This window comes from Lissotriton helveticus, chromosome 2_2 (assembly GCF_964261635.1).
Source record: "Lissotriton helveticus chromosome 2_2, aLisHel1.1, whole genome shotgun sequence".
NCBI classification, from domain to species: domain Eukaryota; kingdom Metazoa; phylum Chordata; class Amphibia; order Caudata; family Salamandridae; genus Lissotriton; species Lissotriton helveticus.
In genome coordinates, this window is record NC_136060.1 from 167,969,861 (window position 1) to 167,993,939 (window position 24,079).

The 24,079-nt window shown below is 44.7% G+C and overlaps 1 protein-coding gene across 6 annotated transcripts in view; it reads left to right on the plus strand.

Annotated features, from left to right (window-relative positions):
• Positions 1-24,079, plus strand: part of ATP8A1 (ATPase phospholipid transporting 8A1) — a 1,103,292-nt gene that overhangs the window by 642,233 nt on the left and 436,980 nt on the right. For all 6 annotated transcript variants that reach the window (XM_078678248.1, XM_078678246.1, XM_078678250.1 and 3 more), the window contains one exon: positions 1,593-1,703. In XM_078678248.1, coding sequence (XP_078534374.1) covers positions 1,593-1,703 — 111 coding nt within the window. The remainder of the gene's footprint in view (positions 1-1,592; positions 1,704-24,079) is intronic.

Consider the following 24,079-nt stretch of genomic DNA (forward strand, 5'->3'; position numbering starts at 1 on the left):
TCTCTACTTTTGAGGGCCACCTTACCACTAGGTTGCGTCTCCTGGAACTATTGTGGTCTGCATATTCAGTTTTTATAGTCCTGATGAAGACCGCTGACCTGTATGGGCACCACGGAATGGCTGAAACATATTGACTTTAAATAGGATGTTGTGCAAGTTAATAACTCTAGATAGCCTCACGTTGTTGTAAGCCTTATTAGGGGTACCATCATTAAATTAGATTTTTTGGTGACCAGATCGATAATTTTACCTCAGCCATACACATAGTTGAGCCCAACCAAGCATGAATCTATGTTGGATATGGACTAGACCCTATGAAGAATTCTGCCATACGTTGTCGGTTAGGGTAAGGGTACAAAAACTGAAATCGTTCTGTGTCTGTAATCAGATGGATTGGCATTTTTGTTACAATATCTTTTTGCGGCTGTACCCTTGTGTGTTATCATAGATCTAAAATTGTTATTTGCTTAATTATTATTCATCAGGCACTTCACTTTATGAGCCTCTGCGATTGTACAATTTATTTGCATCAATCAAGGAAACTTATTATTGCATAGATGACATCTAAAATTGCACTCCCTTTTGCGAACTGGTTGGTGTGGAAATTGCACACACCTGGAGTGAATATACTTTCTGATAATGGTCTGTTAAGCTTTCATAGCAGTATGCCCACAGACTCTCTTGTCCTTACTAAATACTTTTTGTTTTAGAATTTGTTATTCTGTTGACAAGTCAGTTGAGGAATTAGCAACGTTTGCACAATGTTTTGTACCACTGTAGGTAGAGTATTTTTTGTATTTTCATCTTAGGAGATTTGATGGTATCCTTTGCAACTTAAAGCGGCAATTTGGTGTTAATTTGCAAATAGTACCACTACGGGAGGGATTGGAACCAAGGTAGTTAACAGCTCATGCGCATTATTACATTTTTTCAGGCTTTTTACCCCATTTGAAAGTGAAGGCATTGGTTTCCTGTAGTTTATGAATATTTTAGGGCTGTGTTGTAAGCCTTTTCAGATGAAGCTCTCGACATTCCTCTGAGACCTCTGAGACATCTGGCACATGGATGATCTTTAATTTAGCAAACAACCACTCTTCGCTTTCTCGTCTGACTTCCCACTGTAAAGTTCTCCATTCACTAACAACTACAACAAGGATATGGTGATGTTCATCTCTGTAACCGACTATATGGTGCAGCTGTCTACAATTTACCTCTTTAATACATCTTTATTCACTTCTTTTAACCTTGTACCCTCCTGTTAAAGCTACCCAGAACCTTTTACTTACTCTCCCTGTTTACTCTCTGTCTAGTTCAGTTATGTCCTCCCAATGTATTCATAAGAGAAAGACCTGTTTATGATTGTAAATTGCAGTAAAACATTTCCTTGGAAGAACGGTGCTTTAGGAAAGCATTTTCAAAATATTCACAAGAAACAGTTTAACTTGTATGAAATAGTACCGTTTTTAAATTATTTGTATTACATTTTCCTTGTTTGAATTTGCTAAGCAACAATTTCTTCTTGTAATACTTTATAGAAGTACATTGTATGAAATATGTACAGTATTGACCATGTTTTCAATTTTTACTTGTAGTTTAAATACCTGAAGAACTTGTTATTGGTTCATGGGGCCTGGAACTACAACAGAGTATCAAAGTGCATCCTGTACTGCTTCTACAAGAATATAGTTTTATATATTATTGAGGTAACTTTCCAATAAACATTTTTCTACATTATACAAATGTTATTGTAGGTCATCTGTTGTTGACTTTGTGTGTGTGTGTGAGAGAGAGAGAGAGAGAGAGACACAGGTTCGCCTAAGGAGCCTTTCCTGATGGCAGTCATGAAGCAGATAGCTCTACTAATCTTATAAAATATAGTTTCCTCATTCAATCTGTCACAAAAGCAGGGTCTATTTCCCACCATGTGGAAATCTGCTCTTGTAAAACATCTACTGAAAAAACCCACCTTGTCCGCATCATATCCAAATAACTACCGCCCAGTTCCGTTCTTATCCATTCTGGCAAAAATATTGGAAAAGTTTATCTTTTACCATTTCCAACCAGTCATAGAAACACGTCAGTCTAGATTTCCAACAAGCTAGTTTTAGAGCCAGGAACTGCACATAGATGGTAATTGTCTCTGTGTTGGATGATTTTATATGGAAAGCAGACAGAGGCGAGGCAGCTGTTCTTATCCTTTTAGATCTTTCTACTGCTTTTTATACAATTGATCATGCTTTACTGGTATCCCATTTGGAGATACTGGGCTGTGTTACACTTGTCACCTTTTGAATCAGAATCTATAATCATGAAATGGGTTCCCGTTAGCCCTCATTTTATCTCTTCTCCTATTTCATATGTGCATGTCACCATTAGCTAAACTACTGAAGGACAATGGAGTTAACTTCTGTATGTATGCAGACGACAGGCAGATAATTTTTGATCTGCATCATTCTAGGCATTTAAATTCCACCAGTTTTACATCTGTGCTGTAGACAATCCATAATATCCATAACATTTTTTTAAATCTTTAGCTTTGAAGATGCATGGGAGTGGGTGGGTGGCTGCTGTTATAAATTCAGAGGGAATACTCTTGTTAAAGAGCTGAGGTTGCAAGTAATTACATTTTGCTTCTTTCCAATGGGATTCCCTCTGATAGTCATAAAAGGTCAAATAGAGTTGCACGTTAACCCTAATAAGCATGAGCAGAGCCACACATTTGAACATCTTATGTCAATTAGTCAGCGAAGCCTCAGCCACTAAGGGGTCAGTACTGGAGTCAGAGTAACAACAATGTTGTTTTGCAAAGGTATGACCTTTCCACAAAGCATTCATACAAATATTGGGGATGTTGACATTTCTGATTAGAGCACCAATGGCTGCTTTTCCCATCATGGATTGAGGTTCATAACAGGTAAAGTAAGAAACAATCTATCTGGCTTAAGTCTGTTTAGAGGAAGCTAGACCTGTCCTAACACCACCATAATTCAGAAACAAGTCTTGCCTTCATAAATCTCCTTATAATTTTACAAATAGTAATGTAAAGACTTCTGAGTAAACTGTCGTTAGCTGATATAAATAACCCATTACAGTAGTCCAGCGACTGAGCACCAGCACCTGAATGAGGGTTTTTCTAGAGGAGTCTGGTAGTAACGGAAACACTCTTCTGAGTACTCCAATTACGTGAAAGCAAGATCCGGCTGTTTGATTTACGTGTTCTTTCAGGGACAGACCTTGATCCAGCCGGACACCCAGGTTCTTCACTACCTGCTTAGGGCTGGGGACGGGGGCCGAGGTCTAATGGCCACCAGTCCGGAGTCCACAGCAGGGTGGCCTCCTCAAAGAGCATTACCTCAGTTTTCCCTACATTGCACTGCAGGAAATTCGAGGCCATCCATTGAGATACAGCCCTCATACCCTCTGGGAAGGACTGTTTAACTGCCGTAGTCAGTGTCTGGAAAGGGAAGAGAAGCTGAGTGTCATCAGCATATGACACAGGGATGAATTCATAAGATCTCATAAGGTCCGCCAGGGAGGCCACGTATATGTTGAAAAGTGTGGGAATCAAGCATGAACCCTGTGTTACCCCCTTGGTAAGCTCCACAGGTGCAGAACGGAAAGAGCCCTTACTAACACTCTGTGTGCGGCCAGATAAAAAACTCCTCATCCAGGACAGCGCCGAGTCCCCAACCCCCACCTCCATCAGGCGACTGAGCAACATATCGTGCGATATCGTGTCGAATGCTGCGGACAGGTCCAACAGCACCAGAGTCATAGAGTTCCCCTTATTCTGCGACATTCCTATGGTGTCAGTCACAGAGGGGAGCGCTGATTCTGTGCTATAGTTTGGCCTGAATCCGGACTGGGAATAATCCAAGCCTCCAGTTGACTCAATAAAGTTCGACAGATGAGTGTTGACATGTTTTTCCGTTATCTTGCTCAGGTGCGGGAGGAGAGATATGGGTCGGAGGTTACCTTCCACAAAAAAATAGTGGAAGAGCAGCTGGCAATATGAGGCTCAAATCATAGGTTCTGCCCTAAATAAGTCCCTTGGGATAGAATCAGGACCCAGCGCTTTGTGTGCGGAAAGAGTCATAATTGCCTCCACAACATCATTATACACCAGGACAGAGAGTACAATTTTCAGTTTCTCTATTCCCACAGATGAACTTAGATGCATAGATGTTCGAGAAATGGTCCACCCTGGTCTGGGGTTCGAGGTTGTAATCAACACTGATAAGTGTTGCAGTTGCCATGGGCCACTAGCCCCTGCAAGCAGGGCCTCCCACAGCTCACGTTCCCAATCCTGTTTAGCCTGCTACAAAAGGCAACAAACCACTTTTTTGCTCATAATGAGGCATACTCGATCAGTGCTGACCAGGATTCAACATTTCCTCCTAGGTTGGCAATCCATCTCGCCTGACAGTTGGGTCTTTCTGATTGTTAAAAATGACTATGGCTTACTTTTTCTCCTCTCCCCACCCACTATTTGTCCCACATCAAAACAAATTTCAGACGAACACCTGTCCATCCTGTTACAGGAGGTTCACCTTTTGCTCACTAAGGGTGCCATTGAGAGAGTTCTGGACTTGGAAAGAGAAGGGGATTTTTAATCTTACTGCTTGTTGTCCTGAAAAAGGTGGGATCCTCACGCATATCTTCAAATGCGTATATCTTGCGGAATGATAAATTCAAATGCCATGCTGGCCTAAATCCTGTCTGCTCTGAACACAGTGTCCTAGATATTGCAAGGTGTATATTTTTATTGACCTGTCCTGCTGTCACAGGTGTTATCTGCAGTTCAGGGTAGGCCAGGAGTATTTTCAGTTTGTTTTGCTCCTCTTCGGCTCCCTGCCTAGATCTTTTCACCACTATCAAGAACACGCAGTCTCAAAAGTTTTGTGCATTGTAGTTTCCACAAGATAACTTGTTAAGAGACCCATTCTGGCTGGAATGGAACTCTGGATTTGTGTACGTCTTCCCACCTCTGCCTCTCTTGCACTGAGTTCTGAAGAAGAACAATAATGACCGGGTCCAAGTCATGCTAGTAGCACTGGATTGGGCCTGGAGTGTGTATTACCCTTAACGTCTGGTCGTGAGCATCTGTTCTTCGATCAGGCTGCCACTTCATGAGGACCTCCTCTGTCAGCAACACTGCAGGGTTCTGCACTTGAGTCTTCGTAATCTGCACCTACATGCGCAGAGATTGAGTGGCGGCAATTGACTTCAGTTGTTTTGTCACCTGAAGTGGTGGATGTCATCCTTGCTGTCGGGCACCGTTCCACAAAATCCATTCATGCTGGGACACATTTGTGACATGGTGTTTTGTTCTTTATACCAACCCCTTTAGAGGCTGAGCTGTAAGGCATCCTTTTGTTTTCACTTTAGACCAGCCATGCCTGGCAGGTGGCACAATAAAGGTTATTTGTCTGCCCTTTTGACCTTTCTACATTTCCCAGAGCAACTGTCCTTGTTCAAATCACCTTTTGTGATGAGGTTTGCTAAAGTTTGGACAGGCAGTTTTCCTCCCAAACTGTGAGGCCACAATAGGACCTTAACTTGGTCTTGATATTTCTCACCTATACACCCTTCGACCCTATGCATAACCACTTTCTGTATCCCCTGACCTTGAAGACGGTCTTCCTTTTTGTGCTTACGCCAACTCGTCGCATGAGTGGACTTCAGGCACTTTCAGCACAACCACCTTTTTCCTAGACAAATTGGTGCTGAGGATGAGGGAGGATTTCTAATCAAAAGTTGGGCAATTCATCACTCTACAAGTATTCTTTGCTCCCTCTCACCTTTTAAAAAAAGGAGCAGAGGCTCCATTGGTTGGTCCTCAAAAGGGCTTTAAGATTTTACATTGATTGTATCAAGGGCAATCGAGTGGATGGTCAGCTTTTTGTGGGGTTCTATTGAGTTAAGTAAGGGAATGAGGTACAGAAGAGGCCTTTGTTTAGGTTGATAATCATCTGCATTTAATCCACTGTTCCCTGGCTAAGAGATAATCTCCAGAGGGTCTTGAAGTCCATCACATGAGAACTAAGGCTGTTACCACTGGCACACAAAGTACCTATCCTTGACATCTGCTGTCTGGGACATGAGTGTCTGCTCATACTTTCACTAAACACTAGTCGCTTGACAGCATGGTCGGGCATGAAGGACATTTTATCTGCTTGGTCCTGCAAGACTTTGTATTCTGAGGCCACTCCAAATGCCCTCTACCTCTATTGCTTTGGTATCTATTCCAAGATGTGGAACCTGCGTTGAATTTAGTACCTATGGTAACACTCTTTATGCTGAATATTCTATATAACCTCACAATTCTCACTGCCCTTCCACATCCCTGTTCTATGGAGTTGCCTCTTTTAACATCTAAAAAAGACTCATGTTGGTGTCCAGCACATTGTTGCCAACAATTGTTCATGCTCTGCTCTGAGGGTGCAGAAAGGGTAATGATAAAAAACTGACATCATCGTCCAGGGGTGGCACACAGAGGCAGCACCACTCCATCACTTTTTCTTGCGTTCTGCTGTGCCTCCTGGGGGATCGCCTTTTTGTCTGAGGGTTCTCTCTTCACAAGACTTGGGGCCTGATTTAGATCTAGGCAGTACTCCCACCATCCCTCTGTGGCAGCGGTTTCAAGTACTCCGTCAAGTTTATGGAGTCCCACCTGCCATATTTAGATGTGTGCAGGCCCTGCTGGTTCCATCATCGTCGGGTCTGCGGTATTCTGCTGAACCAATTTAGATGTCCCCATTGTGCTGGCGTTGTCCTGGTGACGGAATCATGACAGAGTGGGCCCCTGGTGGAGTAGAGACTGTTAACTAAAAATTATTTTGTGTCAATACACATTTATGTTGTGTTTGCCTCAAAAACATATGTAGGTCATGTGTTATGCTCCTTATTGTTAAATATTGCATGCCACACAAACACCATACATGCACTGTTAAATGCATACCCACAGACACCACAAGCACAACACCCCCAAGTACACAACAACAATATTTTTAAATGCCAATGCTGGTGTGTTCACTTTATCTTGATAAGTAGGAAAATGAACACTTCTGCATTACACATAAGAAAAATATTGCATGTAAAAGCAATGCAAAAGATACACTGGGCTAAAGCAATTGTCAACACACAATTCATAGAAGAACACTCGTACAAGTAGCTTCCCTTAGATCCCGGTGACAACTGAGTTGTTTGGCGTCATGGTGGAGTGGAAGCAGCAAAGAAGGGACCTGGACAATGGGCTATGAGACGAAAACGGAAGCGGAAAATAGGAAGAAAGGTACGTTTTGACCTCATTACCTTTGATTCTGCCAACTCAAAGTAGGAAGTATGGCCACCACAGTTGCATCGACGGAAAGGCGCATCGTTATTAGCTCGGCAGAATTCTTGCCTGGATCACCACCGCCAACCGCTTCTGCCTATGGCGCTGTCGATGTGAGTGAAGATTCCTGGCGGAGACAGTGGGCCTCTGGCATTCTTGTGTCCATGGACCCGTTAACATCTAAATAGGGAAGGCTTATTGCCAAGTGAATCCGTCAAAAAAGCAATGGTGGGCTCTTTACCCCCAAGATTGAAATCAGTCCCTATGAGGTGTAACCTGAGCCCTAACACCAAAGACACACCTCGTGCAGGTCCATGACCAACACCTGCTTCCTGCAGGTTCGGTTTGCCTTGAAGCCTCTTATTTTTGGTATGGACATAGGTCCCTAGTACTTTAAGATGGTTTAGATGTTGTTGTTGCACTGGATACATGACGGCTGACATCCTATGAAAGCAACTGACGCCAGTGTGCAGGGGTGGCTCTTCTGTGTGGCTCTGATCAATTAATTTTGGAGCACTAAGGAGCCACACAATTCCACCTAGTGGCATGCAGGAGCACTGCTATGAAATGATCATCAGATCCAGTCTGGAGTCTGGCTATATTTTAAGGTGAGAAACCTACAGTCCATCAGAAAGAGCATTAACAAAGGTAAGTGAATTTTTCAATGAAACAAAGACTGCCTGATGTTTCCTTATCTCCTTTCTGACTTGCTCTTGCTGGTGTATTCTGGTCATTGTTTGGAAATAGGCACAAAACCACATTGTGAAGACTTGGCATCCCCCTACAGTTCATAGCTTTGGTCACCCTTCTGTATTCCGAACCTTCTGCCTGCATAAGGGTCAAGGGTTCTTTATCCGACCCCTTTACTGTTTCAAGAGGCACCAGACAGGGATGCCCACTCTTGTCGCTGTTGTTCATCATCGCTATAGACCCATTCTTCTGCCATTTACAAGAGAAACACATACACTCGGACCTCAATTTCACTTTGGGCCTGCTACATATCTCGATGTATGCTGACAACATTCTATTGTTAGTCAAAAACCCTGCTGATATTTTGGCCCCTCTCATTCGTGGGATAATTCGTTTTGGTGCCCTTTCGGGCCTGACTATCAACTGTATGAAATCTGAGCTATTCCCTCTTACAGACAAAACCCATCCTCCCCACTGTGAGAATCCTCTTACATGGTGCATCGAATCAACCAAATACCTAGGCATAGCCCTACATAGAAGTAGGGAATACACACTTCGACTCATTTACGACCCATTATCGACAAAATAACTGAGCAATTGAGCATTGGAGGCACCTCCCCTTGTCCATGGAGCGTCGGATCACCATTATAAAAATGGTTGCCCTACCCCGCTTCCTTTATCTGTTTCAAAACATTCCTTTACCCTTATCCACTTCTTTCTTTACAACCCTCCACAAGTTGCTGAGTCGTCTGTTCTGGGCTGGTCGCAAGCCCAGAGTGGCTTGGGATACCCGCGTTCTGCGGTACGAACGTGGTGGATTCGCGGATCTGGATTTTTATTTTTACCTCCTTGTTGCGCAATCGCAGTTTGCTCACCATTGGTCTTATCCTGATGCCTGCTTCCCATACACTAAGCCCAAGCATAATCTGGTGAACCCTGCCCCGCTGGCAGCCCTGCAGGGCTTCAAACTTGACCCATCAGACATACAAACTCCACTACGAGCTGGTCATTCCGGAAACTTAGAGGGTGCTAGGTTGGAACCTCCTATATTACCCGGCGTTGCTGCTGTTCCCTAAACCTTGGCTGCCACTAACCCTGCAAAATCATTGACTACGCTCCGTCTTCACATATTCGGCAACTTATTCCCAAATGGTCATGCCATCTCCCCTACTTCAGATCTAGCATTTCTTAATTCATGGATCAATTCATTTTTCGCAGACAGCTTGGCACAATCCTTTCACGCTTCCCCTCTTCACCTGAGGACTTCACACATCTTACATTACTAATTACAAATCAAGATGGTAAACATTTAGGGGGTCATTAGGATCTCGGGCGGATCGCCACTGCCCGCATGGCGGTGGCGATCTGCTCGAGATCCGTCCCCGCCCGCCACCCATTTCCCCCAGCCATATTACTATGGCGGGGGGACTGCAGCGGACGGAAAGACCGTCCAAGGCTTTTCCGCCTGGTCAACAAGTCGACCGGGCGGAAAGGAGTTTAATATGGTGGCGGTGTCTATTAGACACCGCCAGCCATATTACTATGGGGGCGGAAAGGCATGCGGGAATTGCTTGCGGGGGCACGTTGCGGGCCCGCAGGGACTTTGGGGAGTGGGGGGTGCACATGGGGGGTACCTATGGTACTCCCCTGCATTTCAATAGACAACATGGCAGGCGCCGTGCGGTGCCTGTCACGTTGTGCATTGGAATGCGCAACATGCATTTTTAGCATTGCGGCGGGCAGTGCTTTCAGCACCGCCCGCCGCAATGTTAAATAGGCGGGATGCGCCCGCCACTGTGGCGGGCGCATCCTAATTGCCCCCACGGGACCCCCGCCCTTATGGCGGGTGGTCCCTCCTCACGTCGGGATGGCAGGCGGCAAAGTTCGCCCGCCATCCTAATGACTCCCTTTCTCCAGACCCAAAGACGTTTGCCAACTTCTCCGCACTTATTTATTGACTCTTGTTCCACACTCTCCAAATACATCCCCTCATGCACTTGCCAACACCGCTTCCTTTTGCGCTACCAGTCAAGACACTATTGACTAAAGGTTACCATCCCAGTCTTTTTTTCATGCCTCTATTGTCCTGCCCCATGTCTTTTTAGGTCGAGCCTAGCGTTGCAGCGTGCATGCGCTGCTCGCTCTGCGAGGCATGCTGTAGTAAGGTTATATGTGGTAGTGCTGTGGAAGCCTCGCCCACTCTCCGCTCATATTTTTCATTGGCTGGTGGCATTGTCTTTGGTAAACGCTGGCTTCCAATTCAATATGAGGCTTCTTAGTCCTTCCTTGTTACCGCCCTGCCTCTTTTTGTGACTGCCCATCTGGACTGGATCTTTTAATTGTGGTGTTACACGGTCGGCGTTATTGTTGTAGTCGGTGAGCACTATTTTCTTTCAGGTGCACACTGCTCAGCAGTGGCGCTGCTTCCTCCATCGGTGGCTGGCTGCGGTGCAGGTCGCTAGCTGGGCGGAGGTGCACTCACTGTTCCGGCTGCACATGCTGCGAAGAGGAAGGGAGCGCTTATTCCCAGAGGGAGCCCAGGCAGAGCTTTGTGAGCCCCAGAGTGGCCCCCGGGGAGCGGTACAGGGCGGCACGGAGGCGACATGGCCACTTCACGGTGTAACTGCAGCGGGTCTCCTCGTCTTCCTCCTCCAGCTTCACCATGGACTCACCCGCTACCCCCACGGAAGCCGGTAAGGCGCAGCTCGCCAACGCTCCCCGCTCTGGCCCCTCGGCATTGGCAAGGGGTGTGGCTGGCTGGAGAGTGCTTGTTGTTTGAAGGAAGCTGTATGTCTCTGCATTCCATACATAGCCGACCCTCTTAAACTTGCCAACAAAATAACACCAGCCTGGCCTGCGCTGGGTAAATGTTGTGCAGACCTTCCTATTTAAACAGATGAGACCAAAACCAGCCCCGGACGCCTCCCCTGCGGTATAGAATAGTGGTCCGGGGGCTCCTTCATTGCATCTGTAGGTTGAACGCCATGGTTGTCTCTCTGATCCTGCCTGTAATAACTGTAGTGCGAAACATAAATCCCACGGCATATATCTGCTTGTGATGTGCAAAGCCACCTGCACTTGGACCTAGACAACAGAGCCCATTTTCGATGGTCATGTGGTGTAACCGTACTGCAGCAGCCTCAAGTGACTTCCAGAACTTTCCGATGGCACATTAGTTAAAAACACGGGCATTATTCTTAAAGATCTACATTGCATCAAACCCCACGTTGAGCATGTGTCCAAGAACATTTTTCTCTCTTTTACCAGTGTGACAGTAATGTACTTCATTCCTTCATGTTATGTTATGTTAATTATGCTTGTATAGCGCATGGCTACCCCAGCAACGGGGCGTCCCAGCGCTTATGGACATAACAAGAAATACAGAAAGGCGGCCAGTGAGAAAAGCTAGATAGAGGAGAACAGCCAAGTTTTAATCTGTTTTCTGAAGGACATGTGATTCGTGGTGGCCCGAGCTTTTAGAGGGATCGAATTCCATAGCTTCGGGGCGAGGTACCTGAAAGAGCGACCACCAGCTCTACTTCTCCGTATTTTGATTGTGCCAGCAAGGGATAGGTCCGCTGAGCGGAGAGTGCGCATGGGGGCATAGAGGGTACACAGTCCCTGCAGAATTCGTGGACCGGAGCCATATAGGATTCTGTGAGTAATGCATAGAGTCTTAAATTGGATGCGTTGTTTTGATAGGCAAACAGTGCAAGCGACTAAGAATCTGGGAGATATGGCAGGTTTTAGGCAAGGCAAACAAAGTACAGGCAGCCGCATTCTGAGCTCTCTGTAGTCTATTAATCACTGTCAGGTTAGAGCCCAGCATGAGGACATTGCAGTAGTCTAGATGGGATAAGACTACCGCCTGGACTATGACCTGATGAGTGGGAGGCTCAAAGAAGCCAAGAATAGGTTTAAGAGCATGCAAGCGGCCGTAGCAGGTGTCCACCACTTTTTGGGTATGAGACTCTAAAGAGAGTGAGCTGTCCAACATCACACCCAGATTTTTTACTACCTCCTTAGGAATAGGTGGAGGTCCTAGTATGGAGGGCCACCAATGATGGTTCGAACTCTGGGTTTCCTTGCCAATGACAGTACCTCTGTTTTGGAGGAGTTTAACTGGAGACAGTTCTGGGACAGCCAGTTAGAGATAGCCAAGATGTCCTCCTGGAATTTGATTTGGTCTAGCTCAATGTCCTTAGAGATAGTGAAGACAAGCTGAGTATCGTCAGCATACGATACCAGCCTAATTCCACGATCTCATGCCAACACTGCCAGGGGGCGGACATACACATTAAACAATGTGGGGCTAAGTGCAGAGCCCTGCGGGACCCCACACTCCACCGAGTGCTTACTGGACGAGAACGGCGGGGCATGAACCTGGAAGGAACGGTCTGATAGAAAAGATGCGAACCAATCCAAGGTACTCCCTCTGACTCCGATCTCCCACAGTCTCTCTAACAAGATCCTGTGGGAGACCGTGTCAAAGGCCGCACTCAAGTCCAGCAGAATCACAAACGAGGTCTCGCCCTGGTCCTGCACCTCCCTTAGATGTTCCGTGACCGACAGTAAAGCCGATTCCGTACTGTGTTTGGCACGGAAACCATTCTGAGACTCATCCAGAATTCCATTGGATTCCAGATGAGTGGTCAGAATGGAGTTCACGTGAGCTTCCGTGATCTTGGCAAGGTATGGAAGAAGGGAAATCGGTCGATAACTCTCCGGCCTAGCGGGGTCTAGCGTTGGCTTTTTTAGGAGGGGAACTACCTTAGCATGTTTCCAGGATTTGGGGACGACTGCTGACTGAAGAGAGTTATTAATCAGCATAAGTCCCTCCCGCAAAATGGACTCCTGGTAGGCTCTAAACAGATCAGGTTTCACCGGGTCATCCGGGGAACCCGACTTAACCCTGGAAGCCAGGGATTCCATCTCTATCAATTCGATAGGTGGTAAGGTTTGAAGCGGGCACAAAGAGGAAATAGGACCTAAGGTGGGGCCAGGAGCCATAGCATGGCCGTCCGGGTGTAGAGAGTTATAAATCCCTTTTATTTTGTCCAGGAAGAAACAAGATAGCTCTTCGCACTGAGCATCAGATGCTATCAGATTACCTGGACCTTCCGGAGCCTTAGTCAGATCCTTCACTAATGCAAAGATAGTTTTGGAGCGGTTGGTACTGGAGTTGATCAGGTCAGAGTAGTACTTCGCTTTAGATGCTTTGATAAGTTTATTATATTCTTTAGTGGCAGATCTAAAGTTGGTTTTAGCCACATGATCATATGATTGTCTCCAAGTACGCTCCAATATCTTGCATTGCCTTTTTTTTATCTGCAAGGGCCTCAGAGTACCACGGGTGAGATTGCACACGCTTAGGCCTCGATAGTCTGATAGGGATAAAATAGTCAAGCGACTCATTTATCCATTCCCTATAGGCTATGTCGGCCTCATCGATGTTGCTAGGCCAGACTGGGCATAATACTTTCAGTCTGGTTTCAAACAGGCCATTATCCAATTTATTCCACGGGCGTCTCCACCGTAGGGGGGAGGCGCATCCCTGTGGCCGACTGGGATCTCAATCGAGATAAAGACTGGGAAATGGTCGGTCCAGGTAAGGGGGCTAGGAGTAGTGGTTTTAACTTCCTGGATGTTAGTGAATACTGGGTCCAGAAGATGACCTGCCTGATGTGATGACCCATTGACTAGCTGAGTCAGCTGGCATGCCTCCAGATCACCTAGGAATGTTTGGATAGAGGGTGCATCACGGCGCTCAAGGTGAAGGTTGAGGTCCCCCAGCACAGTGAAATTTGCTGATCGAAGAGCTAGCACCGAGATGAGCGACACCAGTGAGTCCTGAAAGGCGCTCGCTGGCCCAGGAGGGCGATATACCAGCAGACCCGTAAGGGTAAAAGTATCAGAGACCCTCACCTTAAAAGTCGCACTCTCACAATTAGCTACACGTGGGGTTAAGGGTACAGGTATATATACTTTTAAAAATTATTGCAATACCACCACCCCTTCCCATAGGTCTGTTCTGGGCACAGACCAGGTAGCCTGGAGGAAGAGCCAGGGTTAGAACAGCTGTAGTATCAGCAGTAGTCCAAGTCTCTGTCAAAAATAGAAGGTCAGGGGAGTGGTCGATAAGTAGCTCATGAACATCTTCATAGTGTTTCACTAGAGACCTACAGTTCAAGCTCACTACCTTCAATTTAGTGGAATCATTGACCCCCAGGATTTTGGCTGTTGACATCAAATGACCCTCTGAGGCCTTAAAGCCACATTGTCCGCATAGAGAACCGGGGTGCCACATATGAGCCCTGCATCTCGCATAGCTCCTAAGAGCAAACAGCTCCTCACGAGCATAAGGAGGCATTTGAGCACCTAACGACCAGAGGTCCCGGCTCCTAGCGACGGACCAGCGCGGACGGGCGCAGACGGGCTCGCCTTTGGCAAGCCTTCGGCGACCCGCCGGCGGTCCGCCGTGCGCGTCCGCTGCGTGTGAGAGTGAAGTGCCGATTAAGAAGGCACCGGTCCCGCCTCTGGCGGAAGTGAAACGCCCTCAGGGGCCGGGCCAAAGGTCAACAACGCCCTCCACACAAGCGGCACAAGCCGTGGTGGACCGGGGCGATGACCGAACAGCAGCAGGGTAAGTAGCGTCAGAGTACACTTTATTCAAACAAGCAAGAATGCCAATAACAGGTTTAAAACGATTTACAAACTTGCAGCACGCTGCACCAGCGCCTCGTATTTCAGGCGCGTCCGCTGCGCGTGAGAGTGAAGTGCCGATTAAGAAGGCACCGGTCCCGCCTCTGGCGGAAGTGAAACGCCCTCAGGGGCCGGGCCAAAGGTCAACAACGCCCTCCACACAAGCGGCACAAGCCGTGGTGGACCGGGGCGATGACTGAACAGCAGCAGGGTAAGTAGCGTCAGAGTACACTTTATTCAAACAAGCAAGAATGCCAATAACAGGTTTAAAATAACAGGTTTAAAACGATTTACAAACTTGCAGCACGCTGCACCAGCGCCTCGTATTTCAGACGCGTCTGCTGTGGTAGCGGGTTCTAGTGCCCCCTTTAGAATGGACTAATCCAACTCTTTGTGGGCCAGAAAACAGCTGATTCTTAAGTACAAGTAACATTGAATGATGAACATGGAGTAGTTTTTACACTAAGCAAGTGGCATCCTATTTCTGACACGGGGCTGATTTCACTAACATGACATAGACTATAAATCTCTATTTCATGCGAAAACCCGTTTCTCATCCTGCCTAGTTTCATTTGATAGAAAACCTGATCTATCCATCGCAGGTTAGACTCCTGACGTCATAGATACTTTGTGCCTCAATTTATCAGTTAACTGCAATGGGGTAAAAAGTGTTTTTGCCTGTAGAATTTTTTGTTGCGTAATACCCACGAGCCTTATCTCTGTAAATGTAGTTCTGCTTTGATGACGTATCGCTTTAATTAACTATTCAGCTCTGTTGAATGCAAGAGGTTGCCAGTGTTCAGTATTGGAAAGGTTGTGCATTAATTCTGCACAGAGCCATCCTTTTGTATTTTTCTGGATTGTCTTCAACTCAGTTGCTGGCTGTGTTCCCTCAGTGCTGCACTCTCTGCCCTAATGTTTCTGTATAACGGTGCTGGACACTATATCCCTCTTCAGGCCTGCTTAAAGCCCTTTGTTTTCTCTTTAGTAGTATTCCCCCAAGTGCATGGCTTGACTTGAGGTGTTCCGCAAGGGAACATGCTTCCTTCAGACGCAGGGGTACAGGACTGAAGTGACCCTAGAGCTTAAACTAGGAGTGCCTCCCTGATCCTCGTCCTTATCTGAGGATACTAGCCTTGTCACCACTGTGACGCCTAGCACAGCTCTCGTTAAGCATTGTTTACTGACTCAGTTGAGTCCCATCCGTAAAATGGAGTCGTATTGAAGGCTGTACCAAACTCTGACCGCCTCACCAGTCCAGGGCAGTGCTTTTTATGTTTAGCGGACCATGAAATGCAAAATGTGCAAGAAAAAACATTCATCAGTCCTCCACAACCACGAAAAAACACACAAGATTTTGATGGTAAATGTGGTGGGATGTGAAGGGCTAAAATTCAACAAACATTGCAAAATTCCACCCAAATGGACCGCATTTGCAAAAAAGGTACAATTAGGTCTAAGACCACATTTTTACATATTTATTTATTTTGCAGACGAATTTTGTCTTTTGGCAGCGTGTTTCCTACAGCCATGCCTATGACCTTAACAGTTTACTTAGACGTTCAGGAAGGAAAATTTGGTTTTGTGACGTGGCATTAGGTCACATAACCCCCTGGTTGCTTACATCTGCCATACATCTTGTTTCTTTTAGGCACTATTCTCTCCTTAGGGGGTGTGGACATTACCTTCCATGTGCATCATGCAGAAGACATACGTTTCTTTTTTCATTGTTCAAGAATAGTTCTTTCAGGTCCCTTTGTCCCACCATGAATAACATTGTACAACGATAACTTTAGACGCAAACCCAAGTCTCCGAATTGAGCGCATGCACTAGGTGCACAGTAGACTGCCCATCAACATACGGGCACCTTTTACAGTCCAAATACTTGTAGCCGCAGCTGCAGAGTGTAGTATTTCCAAAGATCAAGGTTACATAGATTGCGATGGCAGGTAAGGACTGACACGCTGTTTAGGTCGAGCCTGTGATGCGCTTGTGCTGCTCTGCGAGGCATGATGTATTGAGGTATGGCATAGAAGCCCCGCTCATTTCCCACCCATCTTTTCAATTGGCTCCCGTTACTGTAAAAAAAAAAAAAGCATTTACCGCGCTTTCACTTTAAAAGCGTCTGCGGGCATTTTCGAAACTTCGACCTATTGGTATTGTAAATGACAATGCCTTTTATTATTGCAAGTCTTTCAAACACGTAGATAAAAGGCAATGCCACATTACAATGCCAATAGCTCAAAATCTCACAATTGCGAGACCTATTGCATTGCAAATGCGTGGCTATTTTTTGGCACCTATCGTCATACATGAACTGCTGAGCTCTGAAAGAATTCCAAATAATGATGTTTAGACATATGCAAAATCTGGCCCGTTTATTCTCTATGTATCTATTTTTTAAAATAATAAAAAAAATAAAAAAAATAGGGGTCAAACAAAGAATATAGCTGCGTTTCTGGTGAGTGTTCTGCCGGTCTAATGCTCTCTACTAATCCCACCTGCTTTCCGCTTTGTTTGCCCTCCCAAAAAAATGTAAAGAAAGTTTCTCAACATAGTGAAAACATAATAAAAATGAATATGTAAAGTCGATGTTTTTACTGCCAATTTCAATGTATGAAACCTTATTGGCTCATGGAATCTGTTTCCAAAAACGATTTACACGCCATATTGTATGATGAAATAAGACCTGAAAAGAGTTGCGTATCGGGCTGGTCTCATGTCTCAGTGGAAAAACTTTTGTGACTCCTAGTGTGGGTGTTTTCATCTAGATAAAAACAAATGAATGCACATGTGGGCAGTTGTGATCGAAAGGGAGCCCATTATACTAGCCAACGTGAACTTCTGTGCTGATTGTAGATGCAAGCACATGACAGATGAGAGGGAGGTCTGAAGATCCGTGGTGGTCCTTTTTCTGCTAATGTGCAGCGATTTCAGACTGGCACAAAGAAAATTTCATGTTGTTGTGAAGTTTTCTTTCTGCTGCTGTCATGGCAATTTCACAGTTAGTGCAGGCATCGTGAGGGTTTGTGGACGCATTTCTGAAGGTCTTGGCATGGCATTGTATTACCGTACGTTGACTGGACAGAGAGCAACAACAGACAGTGTTGCAACATTTTGGTGTGGTGGGTTAATGGGTTACTTATAGCGCATCCAAGACACCCCCTAATCAAGGCTGCTTAGAAACTTATGTCCAGTGAAAGGAAGTATATTCGACAAAGTGATGCAATCAACTCATTTTGTAAAAAGAAAAAATTATAATCTTTGAGGGGAGTTCCTATCACCTGATTCACTTGAATTCTTTGGATACCCTTACCAGTGATCCAAGCACAAAAACCAGATCTATTTGATAGAGAGGTACAAAAAACTGTATATTCAAATACATATAATGTGTTTAGACTCTTAGAACAGGCAATAGGAACCATCACGTCACTTGACACATCATAAGCTTCTTGGCCTGTATCCTGGGCCTCTTATTGTAAACTACCTACCTTAGATCCTCTATGACCTTCAGTTTCTAAAGTTTTGTCTATGTTCTTGGATCCGGGTAACAGAGCAATTGAAAAGGCAAATGAAAATGCATTAAACACTTATTTGAATGCCCTCGAGCACACTAGCTTCCAGTTTTGAAGCTCGCCTTTCATTTTTTGTGTTCATCAGGCGTGGGAGCAAGGAGCTCATGGTCCATTTGTAAGCGGCTGCTTAATATGCAGAAATGCTCCATCATGCTGCAAGTGCCTGCAAAGCTTCTCAGGACACGCCTCCGGTGGGCCTTGGTGGTTGGAAATAAATGCTTTGACTGACAGGTCTTGAGGTTTCTTCCAATAGAAAGAAAAAAGGACGTATTGAGCAGTACTGTTTAGGGGTCTCTGATCACCTAAGCTCATCTGATTGGCATTTGGAAATCTGCCAGTCAAAGTAGATTTGAAAACCAGCATATAAATTTAAAAAAAACAATTGCAACTTTGTGCGTAGTTTAAGGAAATAAAAAGTCGACACACAGGTGCCATTGCAATCTGAAGAGTCACCTCTTTTCTATTTTTCCCGCTTTGGCCACTGGCATCTCTTTACATCTTTTTTTGTATTTGTTTTTTAAATAAAGCTAACAAAATGTTCCTAAAACTAATCGTAAAGTTCCTAAAACTACTAGTAAATCAGATTTGATAACAGATGAGACGGTTTTCTTTTCAGTTAATGAGTTCGCCTTTGTAGTGTTCACGCGCGCCTCGTGTGATAAAAGAAGACACATTTTGCACACACAAGCTGTTCGTCGGGAGGCCTGCCTGCTTACATATTGATAAATGGGGAATTTGTACCGAGCCATGCTGCCATAATGAGGTTAAATGAAGCATGCAATGTAGCCACCTCGGTGGATCACTGTTTCTAAAATTCACCGGGCCAGCATGTCATGCTTTATTGCCGTAAATAGGCATGTTTTTTTAAAGCTCTTTTCGTGTCCATAATCCTTTCATTCTGGAACAAAATGCCCGTTTATTAGACCGTTCAGTGTTTTATCATTAGCCCATAACACTGTTTTCAAAAGCAGAAACACTGTCTGAAGGACGTACTCTTAAAAGAACATTGTAATTACGCCAGTTGCCTTTGTCCTTTGGGTGTTAGTTGCTGTGTGGATGGCGTAAAAATCGTTTTTCTGCTTTTTAACGTTTTTTCACATAAATTGCAGTCAGACGTTTTTAATACGGTCATTCCAATTTTATTTTTTATGAACGTTTCTTCAGTGTGGACGAGATATATAAAACAACACAATTTCACAAAGTTATGAGTTGTAGAAATACCGTAAGAAACATTTCAAAGCATTTTGGAGCCGTGTCATGATGGACTCCACTGGCGCAGAGCAGAGCCCGCAGTGTGAAAAGTCCATTCATTTAAAGCCGATGTTTCTCGGAGTTAGTGGATTATTTAAGACCAGTGGTTCTTAACCTTTTAAATGTTGTGCACCCCCACTATATCACTTTTGGAAGCCGACACCCCGCCTAAAACGAATCAAACAAAAAAATACAAAAATCTAAATTTTTATTTTAAAAGAAAAGTCGTATATTTTTAAAAATTCGGTTGAATTTCTAAAAGACAAAGCAATATGATAGGCCCTAGTATATCACTTTGCCTTTTTTGCCCCTAATGTATCCTCTGTTTTCGTGCATTTTAGTGGTGCAATGAGGCCACCAGTCACCCCTACTTCTGTTTGCTGTATTTGCGCTGCTCCTGCAAATAAAGCTAAGGATACCAGTTTTAACCTCCAGTTTCAAATTACTTTGCATTTACAGAGCATTTTAGAAATCTTAATTTTGCTTTCTGATGTGCATATGACGTATTAATCTGGTCATATTATTTCATTTGCTAAACAGTCCCATACCCCCCTGAGCAGGCTTCGCTCATCCCTCGGGGTCCGCAGACCACAGTTTAAGAACCACTGTTTTCGACAGCAAAGCCCAGAAGTAGAAAGAGCAAAATCTTTCTCATTGTTTCCGAGCAGCCTGTCTGAAAATAAAGCTCGAACTAAGAGAAATATTGGGTTAAATGACTTTAAACACTATACAGGGATGAAAACTAGTGCTCCTCTGGGCACAGCCAGCGCAGACCATCATGATACAGACCCTGTTTTCTCTCATGAGTATACTTAAAACATACATTTCATTGTGGCTGTTTTAGAGGTGAATTAGAAAATATTTACTTTAACTGGGTAATGTTAAGTGCGTAGAGGGAAGTGGTCACCAGACACATTCCAAAAGCTGCATAGCTTTCCATTGAGACTGCTCAATGCAGAAAAAGTAGATTCCCATCCGCCATACTCATATTTGTGTACAACCATTCTGGCCTCAGGGCTCTTGAAGGCATCCTGAACAGAGGACAGTGCTCATCGTGAACCCCACTGTTCTCATCTTCTCGTCCCCGAAACTCCTAGAGCAGAAATGTATATCCTGGTCAAATACACCTGATACTTATAGCTCGTGTAAGTTGCCCGCGCAGTTTACGAATTACCTAGTAAATGATGCAAGATGGTTAAACATTTGCAGGGCATATCTGTATGCATTTTCACTCTTCTTACCTGTGATTAAATTCAGGGATATGCAGCCGGTAAGAAACCTTATTTTTAAATTGTTTGTAATTCTCAGTTTTGCCTTTAGCTAGTGGAGGGACATTTGCGAATATAAGTTTGTAAGGGCAGGCTTCAGGGCGCAAGTCGATGATTGCAAGCTTTTGTGTGGGGCCTTGCGAATCTATGTGGAGAACAACAGAGGAATCAGTGGTCGGGACAGGCACTTGTATAGCAGATGAGGAAGCAAGTAGTGTCATACGAACTAGATTGAAATTGGAGACCACACTGCTAGGGTAGATATGGGCCGGAGCTAGTTGCCACCTTATCCACCAGCACTGGCGTAGGACTATGCCGGGATTCCATCATAGACAATAGGTTGGAGGGCTGCGAACAAATTCGGTCCTGAGCGACACTTCCATCCTGACTTGTGTCACAAGACTACTCTGCCCATGCCATTGACCAGGATTTTAACCAGATCCTTAAGTAAGACCTCCAAGTTACTGAAAAATCTGTAATAAATAGCATCCACATCACAAAGTGCAGCTGCATCAGATAAGGTTGAGCTAGCCTCGGTATTGGTTCCAAAATCTCCAGTAACCACAGCCGGAGTTTTTTCGGCTTTCCTTTTACACTTGATGGCTGGCATGGCCACGGGGAAAGTGGTTGCAGGGTAAGCTGGCATTTGACATACCACCTGTGAATTATTAGTACACTTAATCACGCCCTCAGGGGCAAGATATGTACCAGGGTGCTGGCAGAGCATGACAAAATATAAGGGGCTAAAACAACAGTAGAAAGGTGGACTCCATCTCTGCATTCAATACATCAAATGCTTTGACAATGAATTTGTCTATAGTGCTAGAGCATGCACCAGTACTGGAGCCAGGAGCTGTACTTTCGTGCCTACAGCTTTCTCTTACCGATAGTGGAAGGCCATAAGGGGTTAAAATGTAAACTAAATTCTCACCTCCAGAGTGCTTCGTAAAGTTAAATGGAACACCCTCCGCGGTTATTGGGGCCCCGCCTCGGTTGGCCACAGACAGGCCTACTCTTCGCCCGGTCTTCGACAAGGGCATCCTGTGCAGCGGGATCCAGGAGCGCTCAAATATGGGGCTTCAGGAAAGCTCTTTCTCCTCAATGAGATCCTAGGCAAGGGGCAATATGGGCCTTGGAGTCCTATGACTGCCCTCTGTGTCAGCAACAAACAGAAGCACATAGGCCTGCCCTACTGTTTTTACAAACTTTATGGCAACCATATATTTGTTTAGCAGCCAATTCCTCTTTAAAAAATGTGCTGTCCGCAGCAGGACTAGTATGTAATTGTATTTTTCTCTGTATTATACCAGTGGTTCGCTGATTTTTATACTTTATTGTGCCTGGTATTTTATGACTGCTAATTGATTTTTGGCCGACTGTGATCAATGCTCAAATAGTCAATATTTTACCAATTTGTGATTTTGATGTCACTGATGAATGTTTATGTTTTTAATGGGTTTTTTCAAACCGAATTAGGTTTACATTGATTGATTCAGTGACGTGATTTGTACATCAAGTGCAATTGGCATGTATGTCACAAAATTCTGATATTGTCGTAATGCTGGGCTTGAGTTAAAATAGTGCAGCCCTTTCTGGAATGTGCAGTGGTGCTAAAACTACAAAAGGTTCCTCAGGGAAAGGCCGCCCAACTGGTGGCCTACACATATGGGTGAAAGTAAATCTTAATTATGTTGTAAACGTGTTTAATGTTCCCTCAGACGACATATTGTACGTCTCTTTGAAAAGCCCAAAGGGGAGCAAAATACATATTTTTTGCATTTATGCAAGAGGATCGCAGGGTTGTCAAATCTCACAAACAATAGAGCTTTTGGATTCCAAGTTATTAGAACTGGCTCCGGGATCCAAAATTTTGGTGGGCGGCGATTTTAATTGTACTTTCGGACCTCTGGAGGATGAGGACATTCTGGGCTGGACCACGGAGGATTGGAAGTACTCTATACCCACCCTAGATCTGGCACCTATCAAGAGATGGTATCCCAGAGCAATACAGCTGAATACCCTAGCCTTGGCCCACAAATTACGAGCTTTGAATGGGCGGACCATTTCTGATCGCAATGGGGCGATGACTTATAATAAGCTAGTCTCCCCATCGCGAATTGATTACATTTTTTGGGATATTCATTCTTGGTCCAACCTCATAGACATGGAGATTAGGCAGTCTATAGACAGTGACCATAATCCTCTATGTATGGCAATCAACTGGCCAAAGGGGCAAAGCGAGTCCATAGGACCGAAATTGATCACCAAGGAGGCTATCCCATCTAACTGTAATAGGAAAGTGAGATGGGAGGCGATCAATTTTGAGGAGGAGATTCTTTCTCATATTAGGGAGTTAGTCATTGTGGAATCTTCTATTTTATCAGTAATAAAGACGGATTTGACTAATTTTAATATTCATGGGCCACAATTACTAACCCACTATCAGGATCTTGTAGATCACATAGGCAAGGTTTTCCAAAAAACTACTAAGGGGAATCAATTTGCTGAGAAGCAAACTGTAAAATCGAATCTTTGGTACACTGCTGATTGCAGGGAAAAGAGAAAGGCAATCGCATTGGCAATAAGGCTAAAAGACCCCAGAGCAGTAAGAATGGCCAGAGGGAACTATCGTAAAATCTTGGCATTATCTAAAAAGAATTGGGAGGAAGATCATTGGCAGAAACTTAAAATTGCAGCATGGGATAAGAATTCTGTGTCCTTTTGGAAATTAATTAACATTTTAGATCGAAGAGGAGTTGATCCTATTTTAAATCACATAAATGATCAGCAATGGCACACTCACTTTTTAAAGTTATATTGTGAAGATGAGACCCAAGTCCATCTATCCCCAGCAATATCGTCCCTTTTAAAAACAGATTTATCAACAGAGGCAGTCCAATTCGAAGCAAGAGAGGTCAAAGACGCTATCTCCAAAATCCGTCCTAGCAAAGCAGTTGGTCCAGATGGCCTGCCTGGAGATTTGTTAGCTCATGACCCTCTGATATGGGCAGACTTTATAGCTAGTCTAATGAATTTAATCCAACACGGCCTCCCCGTTCCAGACTCTTGGAAAGGGGCGGAGGTAATCACGATATACAAAAAAGGAGATAGAGAGGACCCCGCAAACTACAGGCCAATTAGTTTAATTGACACCATACAAAAGGTAGTTGGCAGGGTCATTGTAAATAGAATTGAGACATGGCTTATGAAAGAAGAGGTACTAACACACTTCCAGGCAGGGTTTAGACAGAATGTC